This window comes from Cynocephalus volans, chromosome 8 (genome assembly GCF_027409185.1).
Source record: "Cynocephalus volans isolate mCynVol1 chromosome 8, mCynVol1.pri, whole genome shotgun sequence".
NCBI classification, from domain to species: Eukaryota; Metazoa; Chordata; class Mammalia; order Dermoptera; family Cynocephalidae; genus Cynocephalus; species Cynocephalus volans.
Genome location: NC_084467.1, coordinates 15,620,476 through 15,629,951, shown reverse-complemented (window position 1 = coordinate 15,629,951; position 9,476 = coordinate 15,620,476). Strand labels below are relative to the sequence as shown.

The following is a 9,476-nucleotide window of genomic DNA, read 5'->3' as shown; positions in this document are numbered from 1 at the left end:
CAGGGGCGAGAGGGTTTTTGCGGCAGGCATCTGCAGTGTCTGGGAGGAGGACTTGGTTCTAACAGCAGAACAGGTGCTTTCCCAGTGAGAAAACCGACGACCAGGTCAGTGCACCCCTCTGCCTGCTAGCGCGTGGCCTCTGAAGGCTTAGCTAAACACGAGGCGTGCTTCTCTGCTGACTCAGTTACACACACATCGGTTTTATTGTTAGTATCATCATCCTTTGTCCAAAAAAAGTTTATTATGATGGTTCAAATCTAGCTTTATTCACATGTCCTAAAATATCCTAACATATTTCTTCTATATTTCATGCCTCCCATTTTTTCCACCACCCTAAAATTCTAAGCTGAATAGCAACAAACTCTAAGTACAGAAGATCCTAACTCCTTCAGGCATACTCCATTTCACCCAAGTTTTCTAAAGCTTTCTTCTCTGGAGAAATTACCACGTCTCGGGTGGGTGGGATTTTATTCTTACCACAGAGTAGGTGTGATTTTATGGGAAGCTCTCCCCCAACCTCCTAGATCAGAGGCAGAGTAATGTGCCTAAGTCCTGATGGGAGGCGAAATTCCTGTACTGTAGGTACCAGGCTCAAGCCACCACTCCCTTCAGCCGTAATTGGTCAGTAATTAGAATGGTCAGTTGCGTGGGCCTGCCCAAGGCACTGCCAGCCCCAGCTGACCTTTCCAATCAAAGGATCAGCTGACCAAATCAGCGTGGTATTAAGAAATTCAATTCTACAAAACATTCAGAAATAATTTATTCTCAAGTGATCTGGGTGGTGTGGGATGCAGTTAGGACAAGACAAGCCTTCTCCAGAGCAAATGGTGATGGTACTAATAATCTCTGTGGCATGCTAGAAGTGACATTTCCTACTACATGCCTCATCTGTGCACAGATATGCTTGTTGCTGAGGTAGCAACACTTATGTGCTTCTAGAACCCCTGGTTCCTGCTTTCTCTGTGTACCTAGGAGGTGAGGGCACATACTCAGGGGTTCATGATGGCTGTGCTCTGAGGGGTGATTTGGCCATAAAGGGAATCCAGATGAGTTGTGGGAGTCTGGCTGAACTAGAAATACAAGAGAACTTTGGCAAATTGTCCAGGTCACCACTTCAGAGTTGGAAAAACAAGACTCCATAGTCTTCCACCCAGCTCAGGCTAAGGCAGTCAGATGCGCTTCATGCCAGTCAACCAGATGCTGGGGTACATGGTCTCAGCACAGGCACACCAAACCGAGGTGCCCTCTTCCTCCTGCAGAGGATTCTAAGTCAGAGAACAGGGGCACTGCTGTCATTGTTCCAAAGGACCTTTCATGTTTGATGTAAGGGAGACACTGAAACTGGGGGATAAAACAATTTATCCCCACCCAGATAAGCCAGGGGGCCATTAGTACAGACTTGTACAGACTTGCAGATTTGTACATTTTAAAAACAAAAAATTCCATTACTGACAAAAGCAAAGGAAATCAGATTTCACTGGCTTTTCTCAGTTTTGGAAGAATTCTGCACAGAGAGAGTAGCTACCAAAAGTTGTAAACCTAGTCAGTCTCTATTAAAAAGTAACTACTGGTAATCCCTGGTCGTGGAAGCAATCTACTTCCAGCTCTAGGACTGTTTTAGAAATGTTGATATACTAGAGGATTTGTGTTAGCAAAAGACCTATTCTTCCCTTTGATACCATCTCATATAATGCTAATCCCCAAGAAACTCTGACCACCCGAGTCCAGGAAAGAGGCTGCTTCCAAAGATAGGATCAACCACCTGTTTCTTAAAGATACTTGCAAGAAATACAAATGCCAATTAGATATTTCCTAAACCCTGGTTATTTACTAGACTAGAATCCTCTCTAGGAAATGTTTAATCCTGCATCAAATACAGAAAGGCAAACCATTGGCTTCAGAGAATCAGAGTTCATTATAAAGGCAAGCAGGTGCTCCAGAAAGCACCACTATTTTAGAAAAACCCAAAACTCTGGAAAGAAGAAGTCCTGGCCACAGCTGTTTCAGGAACAGCTTTGGTGACTTGCCAGTTCACTGCAGTGGTGGAGAGAATGTAACAACTGGAAGGGAGTCCTCTCAGCACATTCAGTACAATGTGCAGACTTCACTGATTCAGAGGACATGCTGTGGAGATGAGAGTCCCAAGGATCATGGCTGCCCCAGGTTCACATGGCACTTGGAACCAGGCTGCCTGGGAAGCCATGACACCCAAGCATGCTCCTTGCTCAGAGATCCAGGACCCCAGCTTGGGCGGCTGTGGACTCAGGGCCACCCCTCCCCATCTTCCTGTGAGATGCCCAGCACCGACTTGTGGGGGATTCTGCATTCTTGCAGAGATTTGCTGAGGTCAGAAAAACGTCTCCTGGGCACCTCCATGGTTTCAATGATGCAGTGTTGGTAGATGGTTTTGTTCTTCTGTTCAGCTATGGCAACAATGGTTTGTAAGTCATCAGTTGGCCGGAAATGGCGTACAAACCTTTGGCCTGATGGTGATCTGACAGCAAGCAGCAGCCTTGGTTCTTGGTCTGATGGTTCCTCCAGGTTTCCGGCCCTGGGGGAGTCCTGTCTTTTGGTTCTGACAATGAATTTCCTCTCCGGGGTACAAGCTCGAGCTCTGGCATCTTGGCCTGTCTTCATGGTGCAGGTCTCCTCTTGGTAAAGAGCCTGGATGCTGCTCAGTTGCAGTGAGCTGGCCTTTTTAGCTACTTTCTCCACAGCACCCTCCTCCAGGTTCTTTCTGTTGATGGAAGGAAGGACTGGGTATTTATTGAGAGAAGAGGAAGCCCCGATGGGCACTTGCAGCAGCAACTCTGGGATCTCATCAGGAGCTCCCTTATTTGGAGATTTGGGTGCACAGGCTCCTGGTTTTTGGCTACTTGGTGGCTCACAGGGAATGGCTGGAGGCGGAGAAGATGGTGTGTGTTGAGACCACACCTCTGTGCCCTGGGATTTGTGCAGACTTGGCCGTGTTCGTCCCTTGGCGGACTTGGGCCTTATGACATGCATGTTCAGTGAGTTTAGCTGCCAGATGAAGCTGTCAGCTTTTGTGCTGACAGCAGTGCTGCGTTCAGGTGGTGCTATGTTCACAGGGGCTTCTGTGGCCATTGCTTCTCAAGACCCCTAAGGAAGCAGGAAAAAACAGAGGAGGGCATAGGTTAAACTTCCCAGGACTCCTGGATCCAAGCTATTCACTCTCCAAGTACCCAGAATAAGCAACAAGGGGCCACAGTCAGGCGGGGGAGGGGCACTTTTCTCTGGATTTCTGGCATCTGTAGGAGGCACCAGCTGCATTCATGCATTCATTCATATTAGGCGCTTGGAATATATCAGTGAACCAAGGTCCTTGCAACTTAAGTTATTATAGTGAGGAAAGGCGGTTTAAACCCACAAGTAAATAGCATTTTCAAAGAGTAATAACTGCTATGAAGAAAATAAAATATCATACCAGAGAGTGACTAGGGGGGACTGATTCTTATTCTTATGAGGGGCCTCTAAGCTATGAGGCTACAATGACCAGAAGGAACAAGCCATGTTGCAATCTAGAGCAGGGGTCGGCCAACTTTTTCCATACCTATCTTCAGCTTTGGGAGCCACTTGGTCTCTGTTGCATCCAAACTCTATCACTGCAGCACAAAAACAGCATGGACAATATATTAAACAAACGACGATGGCTGTGTTCTAGTAAAGCTTTATGTATAAAAACGGGGAGTAGGCCAGATTTGGCCCCAGGGCCGTAGTTTGCCTACCCCTGATTCAGAGGAAAGTGTCTAGGGGAAAAAACAAGGGTGAAGTCCTGAAGCAAGGCAGAGCTTGGCGTGTTCCAGGGAATTTGCTGGCCCCGAGGGTGGGGAGCCCCTTGGGGTGGCCTATACCATCCCAAAGATGTGGAGGTGTAGTCCGGAGTGGTACCAGCAGCTGCCTTTGCTCAAAAGAGTGGAAGCAGCCCTGTTAAGTTACTAAGCAGGGAAACTGGGCTCAACTGCACTCAAGGGCTGAGAGAGGTAGACTGACAAACTTCTCCCTGCGCTCTGCTTCAGAGAGCTCCCTTAAACCAGGGACTCGCGGTCTGCCTGGTACATTACTGACTGTGGAAGAGCCACCCTCTGGGATCCCCATTTTCCCTTTCTCCCTCAGTCCTTCCTCATTACTCTTTTCTTGTCTATCCGTAGTTTGCCTTTACCTCCGTTCCTTCCTACTGTCTTTTTGTTCTGCCTTGCTAGGTGGCTCTCACAAATCACTTAGTGTGATATTCCTCCACTGACCCAACTTTGTCGTCAGGGATTGCAGGGAGAGGAAGCTCCACTGCTGCTCTGGCCATTTGCCAGAACTCGCAGGAGAGGTACTCAGATTCTGGACTAGGGGTTGACAAACCTTTTCTGTAAAGAGCCAAGTATTAGATATTTTCGGCTTTGTGGGCCATACAGCCTCTCCTAACTACTCAACTTTGCCCTCGCAGTGCAAAAGTAGCCATACACGGTGTGTAAATGAGTGGGGGTGGCTGTGCTTCAACGAAACTTCAGTTATGGATTCTGCAATGTGAATTTCATACAGTTTTTATGTGTCACAAAATATTCTTTTGATTTTTTTTTTTCAACAGTTTTAAAATGTAAAAGCTATTCTTCGCTTATGAGCCACACAAAAACAGGTGGTGGGCCAGATTTGGCCTGTGGGTTATAATTTATGGAACCCAGTCCTAGATCCACTCTAAAGGGCATCTGGGCACATGCTAATTCTATAGACATGAGCCAGAAAGGTAGAGTGATTGCCCCATGGTCACAGCTGGCAGGTGGCAGAGCCTGAAATAGAACCCAGGTCTTATGACACTCAGCCCTGTGTCCTTTGCACCCAAACAAGCTGCTTCTTGAAACCAGTCTCGGCTCTCTCCCAGCATATCACATTCTGTCCCTCTGTTAGCTGTTTACCTTTCTGTCTTCCCAGCTACCTTATAAACACCCCGAGATCTGTATTTGGATCTCCCACCAGGCGTACTCATTAGTGCTACTTAAATCCAACAGAAGCAATGTATTAAAGCCTGGTGGGAGGCATGGGCATTTCCCTGTGCAGACCCAGAATTGCCAAATCATGTCACCCCCTCTTTCACTGCCATGTTGGTGGCCCCTTCACTAACATCATTGCCACCACCTCCTCCTCCCAGTCCCCAGTTACATCTTCCCAGAACACTGCAAACATCTTGGTGGGCTCCCTGCCCCTTGCCCCCTCTGAATCCTGACCATCACTGTAATTACTTGTTTTCTCTGCTTACAGGCTGACCAAGTCCCTCCCAGCCTTCTAAAGACCTTCTGGTAACGTCCTAGTGCCTCATGGTCCCCAGGAAGCAGCATGCTTGTGTACAAAGGGCACAGGACCAGGTGTCACAGACCTGGGTTCTATTTCAGGCTCTGCCACCAGCTAGCTATGTGACCATGGGGCAATCACTCTACTTTTCCAGTATATAACTTTCCTCATCTATCAAATTAGATCTTGAAGGTGTTACTTAAATACCTCTGAACACCAGTCTCTTTGTCTGTAACATGATGATAGTAACATGAAGTAATGTAGGTAAGGCACAAAGCATCAGACTTGGCGCATAGTAGAGGCTTAATTAAATGTTAAGGTTTTTCTGCTTTTCGTTTTGGTTGTCTGTCTGTCTAGTGCTTTCTATCACTCTAGGTCCAAAAGCCTTTCCTGTTGCTTTAGAGCATTTCCCCAGGGTGTTCTTGGTGGTTCTCTACTCCCTGGGACTCATGCCTGCTCTGTTCACTGCACAGAAATGCTGGGAGATTGATTTCAGTAAGCTACTGCCTACGCAGTTGCCTCAAAAATGTGAAAACATTCCTGAGTTGATCACTTCTCTTCCACTTCCACACTGTTACCTCAAATTCACTTCCTCCAAGCTCCTTCATCACACAGTCCTCAACCATGTAATTCAAGCTCCTTAAGCTTTGGATCCTAACCTTACCATTGTATGTATGTCACCACTGTTGCCTGATTTTAGGGAGTATCCTCTTCCTCTCCACTAAAACCATGACCAAACAACACACAATATTCCTGTACATTCCTAATGTCCTGCCCAAACAGCCAGAGTTGGGCAGAGTTACCCTCTCTTTCACTTTAAAGGCCTCTCTGTTTGCTGCATTCTGCTCCCAGCCCGAGTCTTTCTCCACTTCCATTTTCCACTTCTTACTCGTCTTTCACACCCAATCTGGCTGCTAGAGGAGTTCAAGAGCCTCCTTCTTAGTAAAGTTTCGGCATCAAAAAAGCCTGCCCAACTCCTTGTTAATTTAATCTATTTTCTGATCAACTGTGAAGAATGTGTTTTTCCCCTTTTAGTTGAGTTCTAAAGTCTTTCGCTTGTAATTAAGCAGCTCTGCACTTTAACTTGGGATGGCACTAGAAGGTCATCGTTGTCCAACTGTTCTGCCAAAGATAAGCTCAACTGGTAAACCAACTCCCCTCTCAGCTCACCCTCCCCACTGTGGAATGGCCATTAATTTGCCACAGCTTTTACAGAATTATCACAGGCTTGGCTTCCACCACCCACACACGCCTCAGGAAGGGTTTAACTGTCAGTAAGTTTGGTAACTTAGAAACCTCTTCCTTAACAACTTTGATGAATAAAGTCATGTGTTCTCACAGGCTCTCTGCTGGATTATTTTTAACAGTAAAACTTGATTATGTGCATGCACTTTCTATACCTTTTGGTGCTATATAATTATCCATGTTCGGGGGGTTTCATATTCAAGACGCTCTGGTCATAAGATAACATGACTTCGAGCTATCTCAGAGAAAAACCTCAATTATGACTAATTCCTACAAACCCACTCATGGTTATTTAGAGACTAACACCTCCTTCAGGTAAAACCGTTATATCCAACCTGCTTTCATAACCCACTGCCTCCTCCCGAGTGCAGGGACCATCTGTTACATGGAGGGAACACCAACTCTCCCCAGCATCCATCACATGGAGAGGGGAGGTGGGGGAAACAGGTGTTTGGGGATCTGGGCCAACTGTGCCGTTATATTCACACCTTGGGTCCTGAGCTCTGCCCGCCGCCCTCAGTCCAGGAGGGCTTCTGCAGCAGCCATCATTATCCTTGCTCAGCTCATTTCACCACCTCTAGGCCTGGCAGATGCTCAACCGCCAAGCGACTTGACAAGATCTAGGCGTGGGCATCCATCAAGCTGCCAGCTGAATAGGCAAGTGGCCTGTTTACTTAAACACAATAGCTGCACCCCAGAGGCCAGCTAGGAGGCAGGAAACAAACACTGATAACTGTTTCCAGGAAACTGCCAAAAGGGCAGGTGCCGGTTCCCTAAGATGAATCACCAAATCAACTGGCAAGAAGGAAAATTTTATGGGAGAAGCTAAAGCAAGATTCCTGCTTTCCAAGGCTACCCACAACCCTTGGAAATAGGTGGTCAGACCACGCTATTTTGCTCCCAACCCAAATCTAAACCTACAGTAAAGGCAATAAAATATAACCACCTACATACCATCTGCTGGTATATACCAAGATGCATACATTTGAATTGGTCTTTTAAAAATGTTTATCAGTTAATACTATTCCCTGCCAATCCCCCCACCCCCACTCCGCCCCACCCATCAGGCTTTCAGGATGGAAACACTTAGAAGAACGAACAGGAGATGGTGGCTGGTCTGAGAATGAAAAAACTTTGGTACCATTCCCAGTTCGACCCCAGAATAATGATTAGAATACACTGCCCTATGCAGAGTGCACTGAACCACAAGCCACCAAGTGATCAAAGGTTTGGAAAGGGAATTAAGGAAGATTCCAGCGGCAGAAGGGTGGGGAGGTGGTGGGATAACTCAATTATTTCCAAGTTCTGGCAGCCCTAGAAGGAAACAAGCTTAAGTAGCAGAGGAGGGATTGGGGGGAGGGGCAAGAAAGAGCATCTAGAAAGTGAGATTTGACTTGGATGAAAGAGCACAGGTTGGGGGAGGCTCCATGTGGTTCCGGTTCGTCCCCGTGTGACTGGGCGGTCCTTTCCTCTCTCTGGGTCTGTGTCCCGGTCGGTAAAGCCCAGCCAGGAGGGCATGGCCCAGCGGTTTCGTAGGCCCCTCGGCTTCTGCAGAGCCCGGGAGTTGTCCTATTTCCATAACGGTGAGCTCTGGCCAGGCTTGCTTTACTCCCACCCCACCCCCACCCCGGGGAGCAGCGACTTTTCCCAAAGCTTCTCTCCTGTCTCCTGGGGTCGGCCCCTGGGGCCGGGGCTGGGGAGGCCCGCCCGGGCGACGTACCCGGGGGCTGGGGACTGGCCTCTCCGGGCCCCTGGCAGGCCGCGGTCGGTCGGGCAGCCGGCCGCGCTCACCTCGTCGCTCCGCTCCATCCGCCTCCTGCGCCCGGCCGGCCGGTAAACAGCCCTGGTCGCCGCGGCAACCGCCGCGGGGTGAGGGGCCACGTGCTTCCGGTCTGACCGGAACCGGCCGGCCTGGGTGGGGTGAGGGGAGCGGGGCCGGAGCCCGGAGGCTGCGTCCGAGGCGGGGGTGGGGGAGCTCGGCCTGGGGGTCTGGGGCAGTGAGAAGTAGCCCGTTTTGTGACCTGGAGCAGGCCCTGGGCCTCTCAGTGGCCCCGGTTTGGAAATGGGGCTGTGGGACTGACTAACTCCTGCGAACCCTGGAATCTGAGGGGCCCTTTTAGGGAACCTGGGCCGGGGAGCAGGACCTCGCCCCTGCCTCATGCGCCTAAGTCCTGCCCTTGGAGCAGCAGCTCCTCGATGCCTCATTTCCGCAGCTGCCTCCCGCAGCCTGCACCTCCTTGTCAGGGGCATCTGCACCTCCTCTGATGGCCCTGACCACATCTCCTGTCCTTCCAGCAACTTGAGTCCCTCCCACGACATCTTGGAGACTCCCAGGCCACTGCCCTCTGCTTTCTGCCTTCCCATAAACCTGCTTCTCCCCTCTCCTGTTCAGAGTCCATAACCTATTACCTCAGCCATTCTCTTTGCTAGAATCTTCTCTGCCCTTGTTTTTTTGTCCTTTCCATCTGATGTAACTCCAACCCAAATCAGTCCTCCTACACTGGGGACTGAAGAAATCTTGGCCAGTCACACACTTTGGCATGATAGAGACGTGTGGTCACCAACCTCAACTGGACCCTCAACCTTATACAGCAAGCCTTCCATTTGCCCAACTCAGTTCTCTCTCCTTTCTCCTCACTGGCTGTTTCAAACCTTGTCCTTGCTCCAGAAACCTCCCACCTTTCCCACTCCCTCCTGTTAATGGAAAGGGTCTGTCCTCTCATTCCATCCACGGTTAACTGTTCCTCCACCAGGCTCTGAAACCCATTCCCTGCCACGTGGCCACACACATCCATACCCTCACTATACTCCAGGCCTTTGCCCCTGCTGTCCCCTTAGCCTAGAATATTCTTCCCCACCCTCCCCAGCCCCTCCCCCACTCATTCATTCACCCTTCGGGTCCAACCTAATGGAGGAAGCCTTTCTTCCAAGTTGCA

General features: G+C 49.2%; 2 protein-coding genes across 8 annotated transcripts in view; one reads left to right on the top strand and one right to left on the bottom strand.

The window, feature by feature from the left end:
• Window positions 1-742: 742 nt before the first annotated feature.
• Window positions 743-8,402, bottom strand: UBXN10 (UBX domain protein 10). 5 transcript variants are annotated; one of them, XM_063106321.1, is made up of 3 exons: window positions 8,332-8,401; window positions 3,572-3,623; window positions 743-3,120 (listed from the first exon to the last, which is right to left on the bottom strand). In XM_063106321.1, exon 3 carries the CDS (start codon window positions 3,103-3,105, stop codon window positions 2,263-2,265), a length of 843 nt encoding a protein of 280 aa, XP_062962391.1. In that variant the 5' UTR covers window positions 3,106-3,120; window positions 3,572-3,623; window positions 8,332-8,401; the 3' UTR covers window positions 743-2,262. The 5 variants fall into 5 exon arrangements, with proteins under 5 accessions (XP_062962391.1, XP_062962392.1, XP_062962394.1 ...); XM_063106322.1 differs by having other exon boundaries at window positions 8,261-8,345; XM_063106324.1 differs by lacking the exon at window positions 8,332-8,401 and adding an exon at window positions 7,029-7,049.
• Window positions 8,038-9,476, top strand: part of PLA2G2C (phospholipase A2 group IIC) — a 21,082-nt gene continuing 19,643 nt past the window's right edge. For all 3 annotated transcript variants that reach the window (XM_063106318.1, XM_063106319.1, XM_063106320.1), the window contains exon 1: window positions 8,038-8,123. The gene's annotated coding sequence lies outside the window, so the exon portion shown is untranslated. The remainder of the gene's footprint in view (window positions 8,124-9,476) is intronic.

What these genes read in the sequence shown, in the direction of transcription:
- UBXN10 (XM_063106323.1), bottom strand. Translation starts at nt 3,105, where the DNA reads ATGGCCACAGAAGCCCCTGTGAACATAGCACCACCTGAACGCAGCACT.